We start from the raw sequence: 27,154 nt of genomic DNA on the forward strand, positions 1-27,154 counted from the left end.
TACTAATACACCCATAAAAGGCTTTAGAACATATAACTAGTGATGAGCGGCAGGGGCAATATTCGAATTTGCAATATTTTGCGAATATTTGGTAGAATATTCGTCATATATTTGCGAATTTGAGATTATTTTCTTGATCACAAAAAATCGGCAATGTAATATTCGCATAATGCGCGCGAAATACAGGCGTGGGTCACTATAGCTACATTTTTCAAGTTGCTAGAAGTTTCCTGAGACTGGAGAAAATGGTTGGCACGGCAGAACATTACATTAGCTTTATATGCAGATAGAGTGCTCCAATATATTCGTGATTGCAAAATCTGCACTAATGATGCAAATATTTTGGCGCAATATGTGCAACTTCACATTTAAACAAGAAGGGAGGTTACTGATTAAAAGAAAATCTGGAATATTTAAAATTATGAATATATATTACTATATTCTAAATATTTGCAAATTCTCTAAGTGCCGATATTCACAATTAATATTCGCTATTAAAATATTTGCGCCCAACACTACATATAACTGCACCGCTGAACCGCAAATAAGCCCTTATTTTTTTCCACTTATACACTCCAAAAAAGGCTTTAGAATATATAACTGCACCGCTGAACAGCAAATAATACTTTTTGTTTTCCACTAATACATGCCAAAAAAGGCTGTAATTTTCTCACTTCACCACACAACGGCTAATAAGCCCTTTTTTTGTACTAATACACCCCAAAAAAGGCTTTAAAACCCATAACTGCACAGCTGAACGGAAAATAAGCCCTTATTTTCTTCCACTAGTACACCCCATAAAAGGCTGTAATTTTCTCACTTCACCACACAACTGCTAACAAGCCCCTCTTTTTTTCCACTATTACACCCTAAAAAGGCGGTCATTTTCTCATTTTACCACACAACGGATAATAAGCACCTTTTTTTCCACTAATACACCCTAAAAAAGGCTGTAGAACAAATAACTGCACACTAATACGCGCCAAAAAAGGCTGTAATTTTCTCACTTCACCATACGGCTAATAAGCCCTTTTTCCCCCTACTAATACACCCCAAAAAAGGCTTTAGAACATATAACTGCACCGCTGAATGGCGAAAAGGCATTATTTTTTTCACTAATACAGCCCAAAAAATGCTTTAGAACATATAACTGCACCGCTGAAAGGCAAATAGTTTTTTTTCCCCACTAATACACCCCAAAAAAGGCTGTCATTTTCTCACTTCACCACACAATGGCTAATAAGCCCTTTTTTTGCACTAATACACCCCAAAAAATACTTTAGAACATATAACTGCACAGCTAAACTGCTAATAAGCCCTTATTATTTTTCCACTAATACACCCCAAAAAAGGCTTTAGAACATATAACTGCACCGCTGAACAGCAAAAAAGCCCTTATTTTTTTCCACTGATACACTCCAAAAAAGGCTTTAGAACATATAACTGCACCGCACAATGGCTAATAAGACGTACAAATATTTCCTGTTAATGGCTGTATCACACAGCAGTTGCACCCCAATAACAAGCAAGGTTTGCTGGAATTACAGAGGTATCATCTATTGCAAACCTGAAAGCAGCAGTATAATGGCAATTTGGATCCCCAGACAGTGCAGCAAGGTGTAATAGGATTGTTCCCATTACCCAGGCTGTACACTCCCCTATTGGACCCTGTTCTGCTTCAATACTGTGGAATAATTTCCTCCATATCTTTTCCCTGAACTTCTATACAGCAAAATAAAAGTTTTCAAGTCTTTTCTAGCACTGTCCCTAGCGCCTGGTAACGTCTCTCCCTGCACGAAGTACACTGGAATATGGCTGAATCCAAAATGGCTGAGGCTATTTATAGGGCTGTGACATCACAGGGCTGGCTGGCTGCTGATTAACTGCATGCATGGCATTGTGGGTGATCCCTCACTCCCAGAGTTCTTTGCTCCATGTCATAACATGTGCAGCAGCCATTTTAGGAAAAAATGCGATTCGTTACCATGCAGCGTGAGGAAATTCGGCATCGGTGCGAATAAAATTTTTCCTGAAATTCAGATTAAAGTCCACTTCGTCAACTTTGATTCGCTCATCTTTAATGACTATATAGCACTTAATTTGGAGAGAATGAACAGATGGCCCACGATGAGTAATCGCGCTAGGTGCTCTGGACAAAAAGAGCCGCCCCTTGCTCTTGTTGAAATAAATTGGTGAATGAAATTGGACCGGCACTCAAAACACCCAGAGGAATGTGGATCCAAACTTATTTAAGTACAATAAAATAAATCGAGTATGTATATCAGAAATACAATTTTATCGATAGAATATCGATTATAAAAAATCGACTACAATGAATCGATCCAATAAAATCGAATAGGTTAAAATACATGCATAAAAATGCAACTAAAAAACAATATCCTTAATCGATTGATACTCGATTTTTCTGGAGACCTGAGTATTTTTCTCAGTTGAAGTCCCAGTATAATAAACCCATGTTGTATGGGTGAGTCCCAGTGGAAATGATCAAAGCTGTGTCCCAGTGGAAGTAATCAAAGCTGTGTCCTCAGAACTTTATATCAGAGACATGGTTTTGCCTTTTCAGGCTTGCATAGTTAATAAATGCAACCAGCTTTCACGATTAAGCGCATACATTTTTAGTTACTCACAACCTTTGGCGCTGATCGAGAGGTTCTTTGTATGGGAATTATTTCAGGTGGCGTCCCACCATTCACATCCCAGTCCAGTAGTATTGGTTTCCCTCTGCAGCAGCTCTCAGGATCTCGTCACAGAATATCACAGGACTTGGTCCGTCTGTAGGTTTTCGTGAGTCAAACAGAAACTTTTTCTTGTGTAGTTGGTTTCAGTACATGGCCATGTAAAAATAGCAGTCGAGTTCACGCACAGGTACTCTGCCCAGACGCGTTTCGAGATAGTTTATCTCTTCCTCAGTGGGAAGCACTTAATATAGGCTTTGTTGAAATTCTATGCATTTTTATATATCTCATAAGTTATGTCCCCTTGTTTGCCAAGTCTTTTGTGCTATCCACAGTGAGGTCCTGTCCATAAAATAGCTGCTGATGGAGGGTCATGTGACCAGGCAAATCACTTAGCCTCCTCCATTCCAACACTCTGCACCAGCACTAAACTCCCAACAGCGAAGTGCAAATGTGCAGTAGAACAGTCCTTTATGGAAGAATTCAAATGCAAACAGATCAGGACAGTTCTTATCTTGCATTGGACCAACAGTTGGTACATAGAATGCACTTTCACAGATGTTACAGGTTTCACAGCTGCAAAGGTAGGGAATAGGCCAAAAAGTGTTAGAGGTATGGTGTAAATACCCTGCAAAATAAAATGCAAAAAAAAAATTGAACATGTCCTATTCTTTAACACCAATAGAATATATGTGGTTCAATAATAAATAACAAGCTGATCACACATCCATCATGGTTATAGTATCACATTTTTATTAAACATATATTGCAGACATGATGGGCATACACAGATAAATTAAAAAGGTTACCAACCAAAAAAATTGTGTCCAGTCTCAGGTCAGACCACCACCACGCCCTGAGGCTGGATACAATTATTTGGCTGGTAATATATATATTATATATATACAGTACAGACCAAAAGATTGGACATACCTTCTCATTCAAAGAGTTTTCTTTATTTTCATGACTATGACAATTGTAGATTCATACTGAAGGCATCAAAACTTTGAATTAACACATGTGGCATTATATACATAACAAAAAAGTGTGAAACAACTGAAAATATGTCATATTCTAGGTTCTTCAAAGTAGCCACCTTTTGCTTTGATTACTGCTTTGCACACTCTTGGCATTCTCTTGATGAGCTTCAAGAGGTAGTCACCTGAAATGGTTTTCCAACAGTCTTGAAGGAGTTCCCAAAGATGCTTAGCACTTGTTGGCCCTTTTGCCTTCACTCTGCGGTCCAGCTCACCCCAAACCATCTCGATTGGGTACAGGTCCGGTGACTGTGGAGGCCAGGTCATCTGGCGCAACACCCCATCACTCTCCTTCATGGTCAAATAGCTCTTACACAGCCTTGAGGTGTGTTTGGGGTCATTGTCCTGTTGAAAAATAAATGATGGTCCAGCTAAAAGCAAACCGGATGGAATAGCATGCCGCTGCAAGATGCTGTGGTAGCCATGCTGGTTCAGTATGCCTTCAATTTTGAATAAATCCCCAACAGTGTCACCAGTAAAGCACCCCCACACCATCACACCTCCTCTTCCATGCTTCACGGTGGGAACCAAGCATGTAGAGTCCATCCGTTCACCTTTTCTGCGTCGCACAAAGACACTGTGGTTGGAACCAAAGATCTCAAATTTGGAATCATCAGACCAAAGCACAGATTTCCACTGGTCTAATGTCCATTTCTTGTGTTCTTTAGCCCAAACAAGTCTCTTCTGCTTGTTGCCTGTCCTTAGCAGTGGTTTCCTAGCAGATATTCTACCATGAAGGCCTGATTCACACAGTCTCCTCTTAACAGTTGTTCTAGAGATGTGTCTGCTGCTAGAACTCTGTGTGGCATTGACCTGGTCTCTAATCTGAGCTGCTGTTAACCTGCGATCTCTGAGGCTGGTGACTCGGATGAACTTATCCTCCGCAGCAGAAGTGACTCTTGGTCTTCCTTTCCTGGGGCGGTCCGCATGTGAGCCAGTTTCTTTGTAGTGCTTGATGGTTTTTGTGATTGCACTTGGGGACACTTTCAAAGTTTTCCCAATTTTTCGGACTGACTGACCTTCATTTCTTAAAGTAATGATGGCCACTCTTTTTTTCTTTACTTAGCTGCTTTTTTCTTGCCATAATACAAATTCTAACAGTCTATTCAGTAGTACTATCAGCTGTGTATCCACCTGACTTCTCCACAACGCAACTGATGGTCCCAACCCCATTTATAAGGCAAGAAATCCCACTTATTAAACCTGACAGGGCACACCTGTGAAGTGAAAACCATTTCAGGTGACTACCTCTTGAAGCTCATCAAGAGAATGCCAAGAGTGTGCAAAGCAGTAATCAAAGCAAAAGGTGGCTACTTTGAAGAACCTAGAATATGACATATTTTCAGTTGTTTCACACTTTTTTGTTATGTATATAATGCCACATGTGTTAATTCATAGTTTTGATGCCTTCAGTGTGAATCTACAATTTTCATAGTCATGAAAATAAAGAAAACTCTTTGAATGAGAAGGTGTGTCCTAACTTTTGGTCTGTACTATATATATATATATATATATATATATATATATATGCCAATCATGTCTGCAATATAGTTTATATATTTTTTTTATGTTTAATTAAAATGTGATACTATAACCATGATGGATGTGTGATCAGCTTGTTATTTATTATTGAACTACATATACTTCTATTGGTGTTCTATTCTATGGTGTATATGGGTTGATTATAGGTGGGGATATAGGTTTGGTGTTTATGTTCAGTTTGGTGACAAGGATAGGACATTTGTGCAGGAGGAAAAAAAAGGTGACATGCTCCTGGTTAGTATCTGGGTTTCGTAGATCCATGATTTGCGCACTGCACCGCCCTCTTTTCCAATTTATCTTTGAAGTCATTTCTTAACAGCAGACATGTGTAATTGTATTCGTTGTGCGTGTTTGACAAGCTGTATAACTTTAAATGAATCTTAGTTTATTTTATATGTATAACCGTGCCTAATGTTATCTTCTAAGATATATCATACTAAACTCCGACTGTTTTATTAAGTAAACAAACCCTAAAGGCCTGACGGACATGAAGTAGCAGTTTAGTCAGTGGGAAAATGTAAATTCGTTCCATGCCTTGATGTGTTTAATCAGTTACTCTATTCTGCAGGGCTTTATGGCTTGATTTGACTGTAGCGAGCTGTATAAAAACAGTATTTTCCCTGTGATTAACACACTTGCAACCCACAGTTCAGCTTTGTTTTCATCCTTTTAAACTGCCTAATTAAATCCAGCTCCTTGCTGACATTATTGTACAATGTGGACATCCGCAGAATCACTTTTAATGTACCACTGGGAATCTTATTGTTGGAAATATCAAACAGACTGCTTACCTCCCCACGTGTATTTCCTTGCATCTAAATGAGCCTTCTAGATAGAGCAATACTGCCACCTTGTGGCCCAAGTTCATAATTTCTTCATAATTTTTTAGAATTTTTGTCTTGCTTTGTGTCTTTCTGTTTTATTATAAAAAAAAAAAAAGATATGCGGTAAATAGACAAATGATCAACTCTGCTATTTGCATTTTTAGAACTCTATCTTAGTGATGATGAATTGAGAAAACTCCACGACTTTGAGGAAAAGTGTGTGGAAACATATTTTCATGACAAAAAGGAAAGTTTACACTCAAGTGACAGTGAAAGGATTCGCACAACAACCCTAAGGTATGGTATGAGGACACGGTTTGTCATCTACCAAGAGAACCGGTTATTATAAGTCAGAGTGGACCCAAAAGGATTCTATAAGGCCATAGATACAGTGAGGAATAGAAGTATTTGAACACCGTGCGATTTTGCAAGTTCTCCCACTTAGAAATCATGGAGGGGTCTGAAATTCACATTGTAGGTGCATTCCCACTCTGAGAGACAGAATTAAAACAAAACATTCAGGAAATCACATTGTATGATTTGTAAAGAATTTATTTGTCTTGCACTGCTCCTCCAAACATGACGAGTGAAGTTTACACCAAAAAGTTCTGCTTTGGTCTCATCCGACCACATGACTTTCTCCCATGCCTCCTCTGGATCATCCAGATTCATTGGCAAACTTCAAACGGGCCTGGACATGTGATAACTTGAGCAGGGGAACCTTCCGTGCAATGCATGATTTAAAACCATGACGTCGTAGTGTTCTACCGACAGTTACCTTTGATACTGTGGTCCCAGCTCTCTTCATGTCATTGACCAGCTCCTCACTTGTAGTTCTGGACTGATTCCTCACCTTTCTTATCAGTGATACCCCATGAGGTGAGATTTTGCATGGAGCCCCAGCCCGAGGGTGACTGACAGTCGTCTTTAGCCTCTTCCATTTTCTAACAATTGCTCCAATAGTTGATCTATTTTCACCAAGCTGCTTGGCAATTGCCCCGAAGCCCTTTCCAGCCTTGTGGAGGTCCACAATTTTGTCTCTCGTGTCTTTTGACAGCTCTTTGGTCTTGCCCATGGTAGTAGTTCGCATCTGACTGACTGTGGGGTGGACAGGGGTCTTTAAAGAGCTCAGACAGGTGCTACTAAGTTAGATTAATGAGTGGAGTAGAGGTGGACTTTTTAAAGGCACAGTAACAGGTATTTGAAAGCCAGAATTCTTGCTGTTTCTTTCTAAAATATGTCCAGTAGTGCAAGGCAAATTAATTATTTAAAAATCATACAATGTGATTTCCTTTTTTTTTTTATTCTGTCTCTGAGTGGGAATGCACATACAATGTGAATTTCAGACCCCTCCATGATTTCTAAGTGGGAGAACTTTGCAGGGTGTTCAAATACTTCTGTTCCTCACTGTATAACATTGACCCTATCAACAACAAACACAAAATTTGATTAACATATTTCCTATTGTCCTGTTTCAACAATGTATCATTTTTTTTTTTTACTTTGAGTAAAATGGAGGAATTCCCATTTTATAGAAATCAGACCTTGCTATTGCCAATAATGGTTCCAGTAAAGCTATACTGATGTTCATATCAGATTCCATAGTCGCTGACGCTATTTTTCTTGTCAAACCAACTTTTGCAAAAATGTACTTTTTTTGTGTCCAATCATTTAGACTATTTATTCAAAGCATTTGGTGTCTGATCAATATCATCAGACATGTACTGACGAAGTTATTACCATAGGTGTAAGTTGAAGCTTTTGATACTACTTATCATTTAGATGAAGGTGGTCACAACCAGCCAAACAGTGGATACTTTAGCACAGTGATGGCTAACCTTGGCACTCCAGCTGTGGTGAAACTACGACTCCCAGCATGCTCCATTTATTTCTATAGAGTTCTGGGAGCAGCCAAGCAAGGGGGGCATCTTGGGAGTTGTAGTTTTACCACAGCTGGAGTGCCAAGGTTAGCCATCACTGCTTTAGCAGAACACCACCAGAAAAGGACGAGTTCTCTAGACTGCAAATAAGAGAAGATGCCAGAAGGTTTTCATCCCCTTTATTTTAGTGCAGGTGTCGGCAACCTTTTTTGTATGGAGTGCAGGAAAAAAAATAAAAAAATAAGCATTTCGTGTGCTGTGCCATGCAAATTGGTATTACACAAAACTAGGTATTTACTAGCTACATCCCAAAATTCTCAACAACCCTGCCTGACTTGCACGGTTTAATGAAGTTTTAAACTTTTTAGAAAAATTTCCTTCTGGCAAATATATGGATAATATTGCATGTCACTGTGCTTATCTGAATCTGTCTAAGGGAACAATATTATTGTTATTATTTATTTGAATAAATTATATGTGGGGGAACAGTATATGCGTTATACCCCCCCACGACCAACTGGCACTTACTGGCAGTGGGGGAGAGCATCTTCACTCATTTTAACTGACTGAGGGCTACTCTCCCCCACCAGTGTCTACTATACACTGATGCCCCATATACTGCTTATTACCCATCTCCTTAGCAATCATTTTCAGGCTCACCATTCCCCCCCAAATTAGTCAGAAAGCAAGTTTCCCCTCATAACTATCTACTAATCCCCCTAGCAATTACGTTTAGGCTCACCATCCTCCTGCCACCCTCCCAAGAATCACATTCAGTCTCGCCATCTTCTACACCCCCAAAGTTGTCAGAAAGATTGCTCCTCATCATTCTCCCAGCAATCAAATGCAGGATTACCATCAACCTCCACTCCAAGGTAGTCAGAAAATTGGCTCCTCATCATCCCCCCAGCAACTAATTGCAGACTTACCATCCTCTCCGCACACCCAAACTAATTACAGTGCTTGTTCACCTATTTAACCATCCTCCTCCTACCCCCATCTCTAAACTAGTCACAGTGCTCGTTCCTTCATCTTCCCAAGCTCACCATCCTCTCCCCACCCCTAAACTGGTCATAGTCCTCATTTCCACAAGTTCACCACCCCACCCTCCCAAACTAGTCACAAAGCTAGTTCCCCCATCTCCCCAAGCTCCCCATCCTCCCACAACCCTAAACAGGTCACAGTCCTCGTTCCCCCAAGTTCACCATCCTCCCTCCTACCCCCAAACTAGTCACCGAGTTAGTTTCCCTATCTCCCCAAGCTCACCTTGCTTTCCCCATCACCAGTCTATTCACATACCTTTCTGTGGTAGTTCTGAGCCAATTAAGCAGACAGGCAAGCAGCAGTATAGCAGAGTCCCGCACTTGGCTATCACTCCTATGTGCAGGACGGGGCGTGAAGCATGAGGGGCAATCCTAGCAGATGTGTTGTGTGTGACGTATCTGAAGGTTTTTTAAATTTAAAGATTCAGAGCGGTGGCGAGGAAAGTAACAAATGGCGACAAGACTAAAAAGTCTTGCTTCATTTGGCAACAGCTGGCGTGTAGGCAGAATGTGGTCTTTGTGCCATAGGTTGGCAACTGCTGTTCTAGGGATTAGTGGTCATTAATATCCAATTAGTGGGGGTCCATCATCTCGTGCTCCCACCAATTAGATGTACGTTGCAGTGTCTGGCACTAGAACTGGCTCTTTGAATGGAACAGGAAGCACAACTCCAAAGTATAGCACCCATTTTGGGTTACTGCAGCTTTGCTCCTATTCACTTCAATGGTAGTTGGGCTGCAGTAGCTCAGCAGGGCCACTACACTTTGAAAGAGCTGTGCTTGCTGCTCCATTAAAACTGCTAGTCCAGCACTAGAGGTTAAATGGAACAGCTGATCGGTGGAGGAGCAGTGTGTTGGACCCTCACCAATTGGATATTATTGACGTATCCTGAGGATAAGTCATTAATATGAGGAGCCTGGGAAACCTCTTTAAATTTATTAGTGCATGGACCCCCTAAGATCACTAGATTGCAGTTCCCCTGTTCCTCCTCACCACAAGATCACAGTGTTAAAGAGTTTGAATGATGCAGCAGTCAAGCAAGTTCATTGAGTAAAAAAAAAAAAAACACAGAAAAAACTAAGATAAAAACATCCTGCACGGTATGATAAATTAATGTGCGGATGATCCTGGCCACATTCTGTGAATTTTTTTTAAGTTCATTGAGTTGTCAAATTCCATGGGACTGATGGAGACAGCCAAGTAAAGTGCATTACAGTGGCAAAATGGCATATGATGCCTTTCTTCAGGCTTAGATATGTGTTTAGCAATCATGCTATTTTAATGAATATTATTTTTTATGTTTTTGCACAGAACTGAAGAAATGTTCCTGCAACTTAAGGAGATGAATGAGAAAGTGTTTTATATAAAGGACTCTTTGATATCTCTGGATAGTCAACTGGGACACTTACAAGACATTTCAGCCTTGACAGTGGACACGTTGAAATTGATTTCAGCAGTAGATACATTACAGGTAGAAGAGGCCATTATACAAGACCAGAAAACATTGTCATGTAAGAAGATACCTCATAGCTGGAGTAATGTGACATGTTCTGAGAACAACAGAAACTATAATTATTATAGCATGCCACCCTCGCTTCTGAGAACATTGGCAAGGAGCCAATGGCCTTCAGGGTGTCTAGATCCTTCTAAGGAAATACATTTTCCTTTGGAAAATAGTAAAACAATAGAATCTGAGGCAGGAAAAGACACTGTCACTTCTGTAATATCATCAGAAAACAAGTCTACTCTGCAATATGGGAATTTTCTGCTTGTTCCTTCCAGTCATGTTGGAATGACCTACTCTGATGAACCTTTTCTGGACTTCTCAGTTCCTAAAGTTATTAATAGTTCTGAAGCAGATTTCAGAGATGGTAAAGCCAAAGAAATTTGTATCCCTCCCATTGGCCTGATTATCTGTGGCCAAGAGGATTCAGAGAATGATGATAAACAAGTGGCAACCAAGGATGAGTTAAAGATTCCAGAAATATGTGTAGACCAATGTAATGTGGACCCTGTGAGTGAAAGATCTCATGGTTGCTCAGCTTCAGCAGGAGTTTTTGTAAATTTGGCCTTTTCAGAAGAAGGTGAAGTTGGAATTTTTAATGGTGGCAAAAACCAAGAACCTTTTCCTTTAGAAAATAGTAAAACAAAAGAATCTGAAACAGAAAATGACACTGTCACCTCTGTAATATCACCAGAAAACAAGTCTACTCTGCAGTATGGGAATTTTCTGCTTGTTCCTTCAAGTCATGTTGGAATGCCTTGTTCTGATGAACCTGTTCTGGACTTCTCAGTTCCTACATTTATTGAAAGTACTGAGGCAGATTTCAGAGATGGTAAAACCAAAGAAATGTGTATTTCTCCCATTGGCCTGAATACCTGTGGCCAAGAGGATTATGAAAATAATGATAAACAAATGGCAACCACGGATGAGTTACACATTCCTGAAATATGTGTAGACCAATGTTATGTGGACCGTGTGGGTGAAAAATCTCATGGTTGCTCAGCTTCAGCAGGAGGTTTTGTAAATTTGGCCTTTTCAGAAGAAGGTGAAGTTGGAATTTTTAATGGTGGCAAGAACCAAGAACCTTTTCCTTTAGAAAATAGTAAAACAAAAGAATCTGAAACAGAAAATGACACTGTCACCTCTGTAATATCACCAGAAAACAAGTCTACTCTGCAGTATGGGAATATTCTGCTTGTTCCTTCAAGTCATGTTGGAATGCCTTGTTCTGATGAACCTGTTCTGGACTTCTCAGTTCCTACATTTATTGAAAGTACTGAGGCAGATTTCAGAGATGGTAAAACCAAAGAAATGTGTATTTCTCCCATTGGCCTGAATACCTGTGGCCAAGAGGATTATGAAAATAATGATAAACAAATGGCAACCAAGGATGAGTTACACATTCCTGAAATATGTGTAGACCAATGTTATGTGGACCGTGTGGGTGAAAAATCTCATGGTTGCTCAGCTTCAGCAGGAGGTTTTGTAAATTTGGCCTTTTCAGAAGAAGGTGAAGTTGGAATTTTTAATGGTGGCAAGAACCAAAAACGATGCATTCACCCTAATCACTGTGAAAACTGTCAATGTTTAAATAGGTTTGATCAATGTATCTATGTCAAGGACACAAATATACTTTCTCATAGCGCAAAAAAAGGTATGCCAGCTGATGATCAGCATCAGAGCACCTCATTCTGGGTCAGTCCTCATAAGAACTGTAATTTCCGTAAATCCAGTTTTAAAGGTCAAAAACATAAAGAAGGGAAAACAAATACGATTAAAGGTATATAGATCTATTTATAAATTATAATACAAATGACAGTAATCTCCTGTTTGAGTGCAGATTTTATGTTTGCTTATAACATTTTGATTCCAGATATCTGTTAATTTCATTTAGAGTTTGCTAAATATTCCGAGTTAAATCAAGTTTCATGGGCAAAAGAAAAAATACGGAATACTTTTAGAAGATCAAACAAAGAGAAGAAAAAACAAACTCAGCTTCAAGTGCCTGTAAGTCCAAAAAAGAATTGTAACCCTTACCATATTGCCAAAGTTTTGTAAATTCTAAATTATGGATTGGCTAGTCTTCCATGTGCAAGATTCACACAAGGTATTCCAAACACAGAATAGGTAAATAATAGAAAATAAGCTACCATGAGACAACTGTTTCCGTGTAATCCAGAAGCTAAAATCAAAGTCCAAATAAGAGTGTTCTCAGAGCTTCAAATGCAACTGTCACCAATAAATTCAATCATAAACCAGGCACAGTGCCTTTAAGGAATAGCTTAGTTTATTTATTTTATGCATTTATATAGCGCTACTATATTCCGCAGCGCTTTACAGACATTAGCATCCAACTGTCCCCAATGGGGCTCACAATCTAAGGATTGAATGTAATGATACCTTTCACTTGAGATCCATTGCTTCTTTCTGGTGAAAAATAAACAATGCAAATGAACAGTTAAGTGCACATGTAGTAGCCCAGAAAAGGTTAGGCTACTTTCACATTAGCGTTTTCAATTCCGCTATTCAGATCCATCATAGGATCTCAATAGCGGAATAAAATGTTTCAGTTTTGTCCCCATTCATTGTCAATGGGAACAAAACTGAACTGAATTAAACGAAATGCACCAAAATGCATTCCGTTCTGTTTGGTTGCGTTTCCATTGCAGACAGAATAACACTGCAAGCAACATTTTTCTGTCCGCGATGTGGTGCGGAGCAAGACGGATCTGTCCGGACACACAATGTAAGTCAATGGGGACAAATCTGTTTTCTCTGTCTGACACAATAGAAAATTGATCAGTTCCCCATTGACTTTCAATGGTGTTCATGACCGATCCGTCATGGCTATAGAAGACATAATATAACCGGATCCGTTCATGATGGATGCATGCGGTTGTATTACGGTAATAGAAGCGTTTTTGAAGATCCATGACGGATCTGCAATAAATGCTAATGTGAAAGTAGCCTTACTTGCAAGTTGTTGATTTGATGATATTTAATCATGCTTTGTATTATGCTTTGTATGTATTCCTAAAAACTGTCTGTAGGTAGGACTGTTTAGTTATTTATACCCTCAGGCCTGTTTCAGACTAGTGTGTCCTGTGCGGAGATCACCTTCTGTGTGTGTGTGTGAGCGTGATTCCCCATTATGGACACTGCTAGTTTTCAGCAGGGTACAATATTATAATGATTTATAATGCTTTGTATCTATGCATGACCTTACTTCTACAGAATTATACTGACAGCATTATGTCAGTATGATTCTCTAGCAGTAATGTTATGCAGTGACACACAGCATTATAAATCATAATAAAAAAAAGGAAGTTACTCCGTGTGCATTCCGTTTCCGTATGTCCGTATTTCCGTTCCACAAAAAATAGAATATGTCCTATTATTGTCTGCATTACGGACAAGGATAGTACTGTTCTATTAGGGGCCAGCTGTTCCATTCTGCAAAATACGGAATGCACACGGACATCATACATATTTTTTGCGGACCGCAAAATACATACATTTGTGTGCATGAGGCCTTACTGTTGCTCATAAATGAAGTAGCTCTTCTATAGCCCTATTCTGCAGTTTGAATTAATGAATTTCTTTATGGCTATGGTGTGAAATTACAGAAGTGTGGGGATGCTTTTCAAGATGAACAAAGCTTTGTTAAAATATCCTTATAAAAATTGCAAATTCTGATAATGTTTGGTCCTTGAATTTTTGTTCTGACGACTGTAATAGGCGAAGAAAAGATTTACAAATCTAGTGACTGAGAAATCTTATACTGCACGCTTGTTATGCTCCAACTTCTGTTCATATTACTATAAACATCTATAGTCTATGTCAGACAATCTGCAGGATTAGGAAACCAATATTGTAATCTGCACATTGCAGAAATGGATGGTTACATCACTCCTTCATTTGCCAGGATGGGGTAATATTGTCTGCAGGTAAAAACTGACCTGATGACCTGATGCTAATGGGAGATAAGATGTTCTTCAGAACAGGTAAGATATACTGAGTCTGGCCTTATTTATGACGGTTTCCTTTTGCAGGTGATTACTGTGGATAGTTGTTCCCAGAGCACCCAGATGAGCTCAGAACCGGCAGAATGCAGCGGCCTGAAGAATGAAGAGGACGAATGTAGCAAAAACTGGCTCTCAGTATCCAGTTTTAATCAACTAAGTAAGTGGCCACCTGCTGCTAACAAAACAATATGATCCCTTTCCTAATGTACATTAATCTCCTCAAGTAAGTATCTTCTGTAGCTGAGATAGGACGGTTCCCTACTTGTTCTTGATGTACTTCTGAAAACACAGTTGCTCAAAACAACAAGATTAAAGTATTTGGACTTTGAAGTGGAATAAAACACACAGAGTACTCCGATAACACAACCTACATCTTGACTGAACTGACCAATGACCTCCAGGATAAATATTGCTTCCATCAGAAATTGGTCTTTTATTAACACCATGAGGGGAGTTTATCATTCCCCTCAGGCCAATTTTCTGGCATAAAAAAGTTGCAGACCTCAGGTTTGTAACCTTTGCAATGCCAAATCGCCTAAATCTACACTGCCCTTGCAGTGAGGGGGCAGAGTGTGGGGCAGAGTGTGGGTGGGGCCATCAGCCCTGGCACATTTATTATCATTTACTCATTTTCTGGTGTAAATGATGACTGAAGTCTCCTCCAGCTATGGGCGGACGTAGATTTAATTTGAGCACACGTCTTGCCAGAGGATATCCCGAATTTCTGACAAGGCCTGTGTCTTTTTATAAAGTAAGTGCATCCTTCGTCGGTGCAGAAGATATCAAAGACTGGTGGAAAACTATTTTATTTAGAGTTTAGAAATTGTTTCTTTCTTAACTTCCTCAGAACTGTGCCTTTGAAAAGTAAGAAAACATTAGGTAGAGGACTAGAATGAAAGCTCTATTGTTCTCTTGATAGACCTAGATAAATATGCAAACAATTGACCAGTTTTGGTGTCCGCCTCCAAAGCGGAATGGAGGCGGAACGGAGCCAAACTAATTCATTCTGAGCGGATCCTTGTCCATTCAGAATGCATTAATCCGTTTTGGACCTCTTGTGAGAGCCCTGAACGGATCTCACAAATGGAAACCAAAACACCAGTGTGAAAGTAGCCTAAAGAGAGCCCTGCCCAGTGAAACTACTGTGATAGCATAGGGGAGGTGTGGCTAACCAAGTCATCACTCCTCACTCCTTCTTGATCTGACTGCTGGTCTTGCAAGTCTCTAGAAAGGAGCTAGTATACTTGGAGTGACTTAAAAAATTATATTCAGAAAACTATCCACCCATTTTTTATACAAATAAATAACATAGAATGATAATACATTTTTTGATGAACATGTCCTTTTAAAGAGACTCCAATCACAGTCATTTAAGTCCTTTGATGCTGCAGGCAATAGTGACCAAGGAGTTCTATCGCATTTAGAGGCCTAACAATTACCCCCAGGCCTGCAATGTGTGGATGCAAAAGGAAAGGCTGAATAGGCATTCTATCAGTTTTACTGTCACGGACATAGCACACTGCAATGCATAAATATTACAGTGTATTATATGGGTGATCAGAGGAACCTGTGAATATATGATGATCCAACAATGTGGTCTTCATCACTGGTCATCCAAATGCAGTAGATCTAGTAATACCCTTTTGATCTAGTAGTTTCTTATAATATTTGACTACAGTTGTTTATTTTATAATATTCCCGGTATCTAGAACTTTAATATATAACATTTCCAATGGCTAATGATTACTTGCATGTTCAGCTTTCTGTGAATGGAAGCTGAAACAAAGCCAACCCTAGTATTATAGTATTCATTGTGCAGCATAATAACATTATGTTTTGTTATAAGATTATGTTACCATAATAACATTATGTTTTGGTAATGATTGCTATAAGATAAACCTATAATATATCAAATATTCTTCTTTGTAGATTTGTATACATGATATACTATTTATTAGTGTGTTTCTCAATGTAAATGTAGAATAAAAGAAGACAGTTCTTTTTATATTTGACCAGGATTGGAACACGTGAATTATGTTCGGCAGCAACTAAAAGCTCAAGAAATTGGAAGAAATTTATTACAGACCAATGAATACTTGAGGCATTCCCGAGAGGTAAGGGCAACCAATGAAATGTTTGAAAATTATAGTTTTAACATTTTTTGAGTAGTGATTATGTAACTATTGTCACTACTGATTTGGCTGATCTTTAACCACCTCCCGACCGCCTAACGCACGGATGCGTCCGGAAGGTGGTTGATTCATTCCTCCTGGATGCATCCGTGCGTCATCTTGCGATAGCCGAGATTTCCTGTGAACGCTCGCACACAGGCGCGCGCGTTCACAGGAACGGAAGGTAAGCGAGTGGATCTCCAGCCTGCCAGCGGCGATCGTTCGCTGGCAGGCTGGAGATGCGATTTTTTTTAACCCCCTAACAGGTATATTAGACGCTGTTTTGATAACAGCGTCTAATATACCTGCTACCTGGTCCTCTGGTGGTCCCTTTTGTTAGGATCGACCACCAGAGGACTCAGGTAGGTCAGTAAAGTAGCACCAAACACCACTACACTACACTACACCCCCCCTGTCACTTATTAACCCTTTATAAACCACTGATCAGCCCATATAGACTCCCTGATCACCCCCCTGTCATTGATCACCCCCTGTAAGGCTCCATTCAGAGGTCCGTATGATTTTTACGGATCCACGGATACATGGATCGGATCCGCAAAACGCATACGGACGTCTGAATGGAGCCTTACAGGGGGGTGATCAATGACAAGGGGGTGATCAATGACAAGGGGGTGATCACGCATATAGATTTCCTGATCACTTCCCTGTCATTGATCACCCCCCTGTCATTGATCACCCCCCTGTAAGGCTCCATTCAGACGTCCGTATGATTTTTACGGATCCACGGATACATGGATCGGATCCGCAAAACACATGCGGACGTCTGAATGGAGCCTTACAGGGGGGTGATCAATGACAGAGGAGTGATCACCAATATAGACTCCCTGATCACCTCCGTCATTGATCACCCCCCTGTAAGGCTCCATTCAGACGTCCGTATGATTTTTACCGATCCACGGATACATGGATCGGATCCGCAAAACACATACGGACGTCTGAATGGAGCCTTACAGGGGGGGAATCAATGACAGGCGGGTGATCACCCATATACACTCCCTGATCACCCCCTGTCATTGATCACCCCACTGTAAGGCTCCATTCAGATGTCCGTATGTGTTTTACGGATCCACGCATCTATGAATCGGATCCGCAAAACACATACGGACGTCTGAATGGAGCCTTACAGAGGGGTGATCAGTGACAGGGGGGTGATCACCCCATATAGACTTCCTGATCACCCCCCTGTCATTGATCACCCCCCTGTCATTGATCACCCCCCTGTAAGGCTCCATTCAGACGTCTGCATGTGTTTTACGGATCCACGCATCCATAGATCGGATCCGTAAAACGCATACGGACGTCTGAATGGAGCCTTACAGGGGGGTGATCAGGGAGTCTATATGGGATGATCACCCCCGTGTAAGGCTCCATTCAGACGTCTGCATGTGTTTTACGGATTCACGCATCCATGGATCGGATCCGCAAAACGCATACGGACGTCTGAATGGAGCCTTACAGGGGGGTGATCAGTGACCGGGGGGTGATCACCTCATATACACTCCCTGATCACCCCCTGTCATTGATCACCCCCCTGTCATTGATCACCCCCCTGTAAGGCTCCATTCAGACGTCTGCATGTGTTTTACGGATCCACGCATCCATGGATCGGATCCGCAAAACGCATACGGACGTCTGAATGGAGCCTTACAGGGGGGTGATCAGTGACAGGGGGGTGATCACCTCATATACACTCCCTGATCACCCCCTGTCATTGATCACCCCCATGTAAGGCTCCATTCAGACGTCCGTATGTGTTTTGCGGTCCCGATCTATGTATCCGTGGATCCGTAAAAAACATATGGACGTCTGAATGGAGCCTTACAGGGGGGTGATCAATGACAGAGGGGTGATCAGTGACAGGGGGGTGATCACCCCATATACACTCCCTGATCACCCCCCTGTCATTGATCGCCCCCCTGTAAGGCTCCATTCAGACATTTTTTTGGCCCAAGTTAGCGGAAATATATATATTTTTTTGTTTGTTTTTTCTTACAAAGTCTCATATTCCACTAACTTGTGTCAAAAAATAAAATCTCACATGAACTCACCATACCCCTCACGGAATCCAAATGCGTAACATTTTTTAGACATTTATATTCCAGACTTCTTCTCACTCTTTAGGGCCCCTAAAAAGCCAGGGCAGTATAAATACCCCACATGTGACCCCATTTCGGAAAGAAGACACCCCAAGGTATTCCGTGAGGGGCATATTGAGTCCATAAAAGATTGACATTTTTGTCCCAAGTTAGCGGAAAGGGAGACTTTGTGAGAAAAAATAAATAAATAAATAAATAAATAATTTCCGCTAACTTGTGCCCAAAAAAATTTTTTGATGAACTCGCCATGCCCCTCATTGAATACCTTGGGGTGTCTTCTTTCCAAAATGGGGTCACATGTGGGGTATTTATACTGCCCTGGCATTTTAGGGCCTGAAACCGTGAGAAGAAGTCTGGGATCCAAATGTCTAAAAATGCCCCCCTAAAAGGAATTTGGGCCCCTTTGCGCATCTAGGCTGCAAAAAAGTGTCACACATCTGGTATCGCCGTACTCAGGAGAAGTTGGGGAATGTGTTTTGGGGTGTCATTTTACATATACCCATGCTGGGTGAGAGAAATATCTTGGTCAAATGCCAACTTTGTATAAAAAAATGGGAAAAGTTGTCTTTTGCCAAGATATTTCTCTCACCCAGCATGGTTATATGTAAAATGACACCCCAAAACACATTCCCCAACTTCTCCTGAGTACGGCGATACCAGATGTGTGACACTTTTTTGCTGCCAAGGTGGGCAAAGGGGCGCATATTCCAAAGAGCACCTTTCGGATTTCACAGGTCATTTTTTACACATTTTGATTTCAAACTACTTACCACACATTAGGGCCCCTAGAATGCCAGGGCAGTATAACTACGCCACAAGTGACCCCATTTTGGAAAGAAGACACCCCAAGGTATTCCGTGAGGGGCATGGCGAGTTCCTATAATTTTTTATTTTTTGTCACAAGTTAGCGGAAAATGATGATTTATTTTTTTTATTTTTATTTTTTCTTACAAAGTCTCATATTCCACTAACTTGTGACAAAAAATTAAAAATTCCAGGAACTCGCCATGCCTCTCACGGAATACCTTGGGGTGTCTTCTTTCCAAAATGGGGTCACTTGTGGGGTAGTTATACTGCCTTGGCAATTTAGGGGCCCTAATGTGTGCGAAGTAGTTTGAAATCAAAATCTGTAAAAAATGGCCGGTGAAATCCTAAAGGTGCATTTTGGAATATGTGCCCCTTTGCCCACCTAGGCTGCAAAAAAGTGTGACACATCTGGTATCGCCGTACTCAGGAGAAGTTGGGCAATGTGTTTTGGGGTGTCATTTTACATATACCCATGCTGGGTGAGATAAATATCTTGGTCAAATGCCAACTTTGTATAAAAAAATGGGAAAAGTTGTCTTTTGCCAAGATATTTCTCTCACCCAGCATGGTTATATGTAAAATGACACCCCAAAACACATTCCCCAACTTCTCCTGAGTACGGCGATACCAGATGTGTGTCACTTTTTTGCCGCCTAGGTGGGCAAAGGGGCACACATTCCAAAGTGCACCTTTCGGATTTCACAGGCCATTTTTTACACATTTTGATTGCAAAGTACTTCTCACACATTTGGGCCCCTAAATTGCCAGGGCAGTATAACTACCCCACAAGTGACCCCATTTTGGAAAGAAGACACCCCAAGGTATTTCGTGATGGGCATAGTGAGTTCATGGAAGTTTTTATTTTTTGTCACAAGTTAGTGGAATATGAGACTTTGTAAGAAAGAAAAAAAAAAAAAAAAAAAATCATCATTTTCCGCTAACTTGTGACAAAAAATAAAAAGTTCTATGAACTCACTATGCCCATCAGTGAATACCTTAGGGTGTCTACTTTCCGAAATGGGGTCATTTGTGGGGGGTTTCTACTGTCTGGGCATTGTAGAACCTCAGGAAACATGACAGGTGCTCAGAAAGTCAGAGCTGCTTCAAAAAGCGGAAATTCACATTTTTGTACCATAGTTTGTAAACGCTATAACTTTTACCCAAACCATTTTTTTTTTACCCAAACATTTTTTTTAAATCAAAGACATGTAGAACAATAAATTTTGCAAAAAATTTATATATGGATGTCGTTTTTTTTGCAAAATTTTACAACTGAAAGTGAAAAATGTCATTTTTTGGCAAAAAAATCATTACATTTTGATTAATAACAAAAAAAGTAAAAATGCCAGCAGCAATGAAATACCACCAAATGAAAGCTCTATTAGTGAGAAGAAAAGGAGGTAAAATTAATTTGGGTGGTAAGTTGCATGACCGAGCAATAAACTGCTAAAGTTGTGGAGTGCCGATTTGTAAAAAAGGGCCTGGTCACTAGGGGGGTATAAACCTGTGGTCCTTAAGTGGTTAAACTTGCATGAGGTATTGGGTTTTTGTTCCAATGCTATAGATATGATCACATTTCATCAGCCATTGTGACATGAGAGGTGAATTCCAGTAGAGTATTATCAATACCCTAGCACAGGCATGTCCAAACTGCGGGCCTCCAGCTGTTGCAAAACTACAGCTATTGGGGCATGCTGGGAGTTGTAGTTTTGCAACAGCTGGAGGGCCGCAGTTTGGACATGCCTGCCCTAGCAGCTGCCAACAAGGAGGAACAAAGGCGTTTGAAGGCTGTGGGGCCAGGCAGGTTATTTAATGGACTTGTAAATTTTAACCCTTTAAGGACGCAGGGCGTACTGGTACGCCCTATTTCCCGAGTCCTTAAGGACTCAGGGCGTATCGGTACGTCCTAACTTTAAATCGGGATTCCGGCGCCGCGGGGGTTAATCGGAACGGGATGCCGGCTGAAATCATTCAGCCGGCATCCCGTAACAACGCGGGGGAGTCATTTGACCCCCCCCCCGTATCGGCGATCGCAGAAAACCGCAGGTCAATTCAGACCTGCGGTTTTCTGCGTTTCCGGTCCATTCGGGTGTCCTGTGACCCGATGAACCAGAAAAAGACTGCGATCGGTGGCGTGATTACACACCACCAATCGCAGTACGAAGATTTGGTGCTGAACACTGCTGTCCAGGGTGCTGATTGGTGCAGAGGAGAGAGGCGCGAGATTCAAACTTCCTGCGCTCCTCTCTCCCCTCCTCTTCCTGTTCTGCACGAGCACCCGGCAGCATCGTCCAGCACCAGCTCCTGCGTCCCCCTAAAATCGACATCCATCACCCTCCTGCACCCATCGCCATCCAGGTAGGTTAGGGTCAGTGAGGGAGAGGCACCGTTAGGAAGGGAAAAGTTAGTTAGGAAAACTTTTTAGCGTCCGTCCACTGTTAGCGCATCGCCCGCCCCACCGCTGATCAGCAAGTTTGAACTTTTTTTTTCCTAACACTTGCCCATTTTTTTTTTTGCCTTTTTTAGTACGTGAACACCCGTTGCTCCCACACACACGCACATATAATAAAGTTTTCCACACGCGCACACACACCCATGGCCCGCCGGATGTTCTCGGCCAAGGAGGCATACTCCCAGATTGCCTCCGACTCTGAGAGCCCCAGTGAGGATGAGGATGACCCCACATTCCTTTTGTCATCCGCATCCTCCTCATCATCATCGGATGACGATGAGCCACCAAGGCGGCGGAGACACTGCCAGGCGGAGCCAGGGGCCCCACATGCTAGGTATCCTGTGGCCCACCCTAGTACGAGCCGCCCTGGGGTTCGTACTGGTTTCCCGGCCCACCAAATAAGCCCACCGGAGCCCCCTGACGATGAACTTAGTTGGTGTCCCCCAGTGGACTTTGAGCCTGAGATTCCGGATTTTGCTGGCAATCCTGGAATCCAGATTCCCACAGTGGGGTTTACTGAAATTGACTATTTTAGTTTTTTTTTTCAGTAACCCACTGGTGAATCTGATGGTGGAGCAGACGAATCTGTACGCCCAACAGTTCGTCGCTCAAAACCCAGGCTCATTTTTGGCTAGACCCGGTGGCTGGACGCCGGTCAGTGCAGCTGAGATGAGGACATTTTGGGGCCTCGTGCTGCATATGGGTCTAGTCCAAAAACCCAGTGTCAGGCAATACTGGAGTGGGGACGTCCTATACCAGACCCCACTGTACAGTATGGTCATGACACGTCCCCGGTTTGAGGCCATCCGGAAATGTCTGCATTATTCCGATAATGCAGCATGTCCCCCCCGAGGTGATCCTGCCTATGACCGTCTGTATAAGATACGGCCGGTCATCGATCACTTTGGGGCCAAATTCATGGAGGCCTACGTACCTGGAAGGGAGGTCGCGGTTGATGAGTCTCTCGTTGTGTTCAAGGGGAGACTCAGTTTCCGACAATATATTCCCACAAAGCGGGCGTAAAGCTATACAAAATTTGTGAGAGTACCTCAGGGTACACTTAAAAATTTAGTGTGTACGAGGGGCGAGATTCCCGTATTCAACCCCCAGAATGTCCCCCCACTCTGGGTGTTAGCGGGAAACTCGTGTGGGACCTTATGTACCCACTGCTGGATAACGGTTACCACTTGTACGTGGATAACTTTTATACCAGCATTCCCTTGTTCAGGTCCCTTGCCGCCAGATCCACGTTCGCTTGTGGGACCGTGCGGAAAAATCAACGCGGCCTCCCTGCCTACCCCCTCCAGGTACCTATCCCCAGGGGTGAGACCCGTGCACTTACCAGTGGAAACCTGTTGCTGGTCAGGTATAAGGACAAGATGGATGTTCTTATGCTGTCCACAATCCACGGTAACAGCACCACCCCTGTCCCTGTGCGAGGTACCGCGGCAACGGTCCTCAAGCCCGATTGTATCGTCGACTACAATCGGTATATGGGAGGAGTTGATCTCTCTGATAAAGTCCTCAAGCCATATAACGCCATGCGCAAAACCTGGGCATGGTACAAAAAAGTTGCGGTCTACTTGGTGCAGGTTGCCATGTACATATCTTTTGTACTATCCCGAAGCGCTGGCAGCACAGGGACATTCCTCCAATTCTATGAGGCAGTCCTCAAGGCCCTGATCTTTTCGGACCGGGATACAGAAGGCCGGAGTACCTCGGGAACTGGAGGCGCCCGGATCGTCCCTGGCCAACACTTTCCAGGTATGGTCCCCCATACTGGAAAGAAGGGACGAACCCAAAAAAAGTGCAGAGTGTGTCGCAGGAGGGGGATACGGAAGGACACCACCACTCAGTGCGACACGTGCCCCGATCATCCGGGCCTCTGCGTTATCGATTGCTTCAGGGAGTATCACACTTCCATGGAGTACTAAATTTTTATAATCCCAAACAGTCCACTAGAGAACATAAAAAACTATGGCTCTCAGACTTTGGAGACACGGAAACAATTTTTTCCCCCAAAAAATATTAGTTTTAGTGCAGGCATCCTCAAACTGCGGCCCTCCAGATGTTGTAAAACTAGAACTCCCAGCATGCCCAGACAACCTACAGCCATCAGCAGGGCATGGTGGGAATTGTAGTTTTACAACATCTGGAGGGCCGCAGTTTTAGGATGCCTGCTTAGTGTCTCCAAAGTCTGAGAGCCATACATATTGGGCATCGTTGCGTGCGTAAAAGTCGTCGATATACAAATAACTTTTGACCAAGCGCCTCGGATGAACGGTGTTAAAAATATAAAATAAAAACTGTGCCAAAACACCCATTTTTGGGCAAAATTTCCATTTGACTCCTTTTTTCCGGTAATAAAGCAAGGGTTAACAGCCAAACAAAACTAAATATTTATTGCCCCAATTCTGTAGTTTGCAGAAACACCCCATATGTGGTCGCAAATGGCTATATAGCCGCACTGCAGGGCATAGAACGAAGGGAACTCCATACGGTTTCTGGAAGGCAGATTTTGATGGACATTTTTTTTTTTGACACCATGTCCCATTAGAAGCCCCCCCTGATGTAGCCTAGACTAGAAACTCAAAAAAAGTGACCCCATCTAAGAAACTACACCCCTCAAGGTATTCAAAAGTTAACCCTTTAGGTGTTCCACAAAACTAAATAGCGAATGTAGAAACAATTTTAGAATTTATATTTTTTGTTACATTGCCTCAAAAAAGAGTAATATAGAGCAACCAAAAATCATATTTACCCCTAAAATAGTCCCAAAACAACAACCACCTTATCCCGTAGTTTCCTAGATGGGGTCACTTTTATGGAGTTTCTACTCTAGGGGTGCATCAGGGGGCTTGTAAGGGTACATGGTGTAAATAAACCAGTCCAGCAAAATCTGCCTTCCTAAAACCATATGACGTTTCCCTTCTTCTATGTCCTGCCGTTTAGCCAAATAGTAGTTTACGACCACATATGGGGTATTTCTGCAAACTACAGAATCAGGGCAACCCGTTTTGTTTGGCAGTTAACCCTTGTTTTACTCCTGGAAAAAATTGATTATATTGGAAAATTTTCCAAAAAATAGAAATTTCGAAATTGTTTCTCCATCTGCCATTAACTCTTGTGGAACACCTAAAGGGTTAACAAAGTTTGTAAACCCAGTTTTGAATACCTTGAGGGGTGTACTTTCTTAGGCTACTTTCACACTTGCAGCGTTCGGGTGTCCGCCTGGCCGTGCGGAGGCGTGCGGATCCGTCCCGTTTGAAGATGCCACAATATGGCTCAATCTTCAGGCGGATCCGTCCCCCATTGACTTTACATTGAAAGTCTGGACGGATCCGTACGAGGCTATTTTCACACTTAGCTTTTATATGCTAAAATAATGCAGACGGATCCGTTCTGAACGGAGCCTCCGTCTGCATTATTATGATCGGATCCGTTCAGAACGGATCCGATCGAACGCTAGTGTGAAAGTAGCCTTAGATGGAGTCACTCTTTTGAAATTTCTATTCTAGGGGTGCAACAGGGGGCTTTAAATGGGACATGGTATAAACAAAACCAGTCCTGCAAAATCTGCCTTCCAAAACCCATATGGTGTTCCCCTCCTTCTATGTCCTCCCGTTTGGCCAAACAGTAGTTTACGACCACATATGGGGTGTTTCTGCAAACTACAGAATCAGGGCAACCCATTTTGATCTTTGTTTGGCAGTTAACCCTTGTTTTACTCCTGGAAAAAATTAATTATATTGGAAAATTTTCAAAAAAATAGAAATTTCAAAATTGTTTCTCAATCTGCCATTAACTCTTGTGGAAGACCTAAAGGGTTAATAAAGTTTGAAAAAAACAGTTTTGAATACTTTGAGGGGTGTAGTTTCTAGAATGGGGTCATTTTTGGGAGGTTTATATTAGCTAAGCCTCACAATATGACTTCAAACCTGAACTGGTCCATAAAAAGTGGGATTTTGAAGATTTCTGAAAAATTTCAAAATTTGCTTCTAAACCTCTAAGCCTTGTAACATCCCCAAAAAATAAAATATCATTCCCAAAATGCTACAAGTCATCACAATTTTTGGGGGTATTACTATGTAATACCCCTGGGTAAGTCAAAGCGTTTTAAATTTATGAGCACTGTTCTGCTTCGCGTTATTGACTGTTGTATAACACTAGTCAGACAGCTTAACAATAATTCAGAAGTCAAGAAACGTGAGACATCAGATCTGTTTTGTATTCTCTTTTCTGAATAACTTTGTAAAACTACAATATAAACATAAACAAAACATATGTATCAGTACATTACATATAATACAGCAGCCTCACTTCATTAGTGAGAGTACTCACAGACAACTCCACAATTAGTCCAGGAATAAATCAAGAGCTCCTCTGCATGCAGCCTGCAAGATCCAGGAGCAGTGATGAAATGGAGGAAATACAGTTCCAGGTTAAAGGTTACTGCCTCTGGCTCAGAGAACAATACACTTCCTGTAAAGTTCTGGCGAAGTAGAAAATAACTTTGACCACTAGATGGCAGCAACGTCAAACATAACATTGCAGTACAATCTTTACAGCACATTACATACATTATAATGCACAAATAGGCAGAACAAGCACTTAAAGTGACACTGGTCAGATTTGCAAAAAATGGCCAAGTCCTTAAGGTGAAATAGGGCTGAGTCCTTAAGGGGTTAAAAGTATTGAAAAGGCATACTCCAATGTGTTAAAAGGAAAACCTTGCACACTTGCCTTGAATTTATACACCTTCAATAATCATTTATAAATATTCTTATACGTAATATAATTTATCTGTACAAAACTGAAGGCGTTTTAATGGAGTGGTAGATTTTCTCCTACATAACAATGTATGGTCTTTCTTTAGGAGCTACACAACAGTACAGCTCAGATGAAAAGGACTTCCCTGTAAGTACAGTAATCAAGAGCAAATGAGTGACTTTGTTTCTGGATTGTACAAAAGGTTTACCACATAGTCTTTTTCCACTGGTTCTGTATTCTTTAAATTACCCACTCGAAGAACATAATTAGGACTCACCTACACACC

The 27,154-nt window shown here is 41.6% G+C and overlaps 1 protein-coding gene across 3 annotated transcripts in view; it reads left to right on the forward strand.

Moving 5' to 3' along the window:
• TRPM6 (transient receptor potential cation channel subfamily M member 6) overlaps nucleotides 1-27,154 on the forward strand; it is a 220,812-nt gene that overhangs the window by 128,528 nt on the left and 65,130 nt on the right. For 2 of the 3 annotated variants that reach the window (XM_044287801.1, XM_044287808.1), the window contains 6 exons: nucleotides 6,264-6,396; nucleotides 10,334-12,306; nucleotides 12,421-12,533; nucleotides 14,579-14,708; nucleotides 16,568-16,665; nucleotides 26,975-27,015. In XM_044287801.1, the coding sequence (XP_044143736.1) occupies nucleotides 6,264-6,396; nucleotides 10,334-12,306; nucleotides 12,421-12,533; nucleotides 14,579-14,708; nucleotides 16,568-16,665; nucleotides 26,975-27,015 (2,488 nt within the window). Of the gene's footprint in view, nucleotides 1-6,263; nucleotides 6,397-10,333; nucleotides 12,307-12,420; nucleotides 12,534-14,578; nucleotides 14,775-16,567; nucleotides 16,666-26,974; nucleotides 27,016-27,154 lie in introns of those variants that run through there. The other variant, XM_044287816.1, reaches the window with a different exon arrangement.

Source organism: Bufo gargarizans, chromosome 1 (genome assembly GCF_014858855.1).
Source record: "Bufo gargarizans isolate SCDJY-AF-19 chromosome 1, ASM1485885v1, whole genome shotgun sequence".
NCBI classification, from domain to species: domain Eukaryota; kingdom Metazoa; phylum Chordata; class Amphibia; order Anura; family Bufonidae; genus Bufo; species Bufo gargarizans.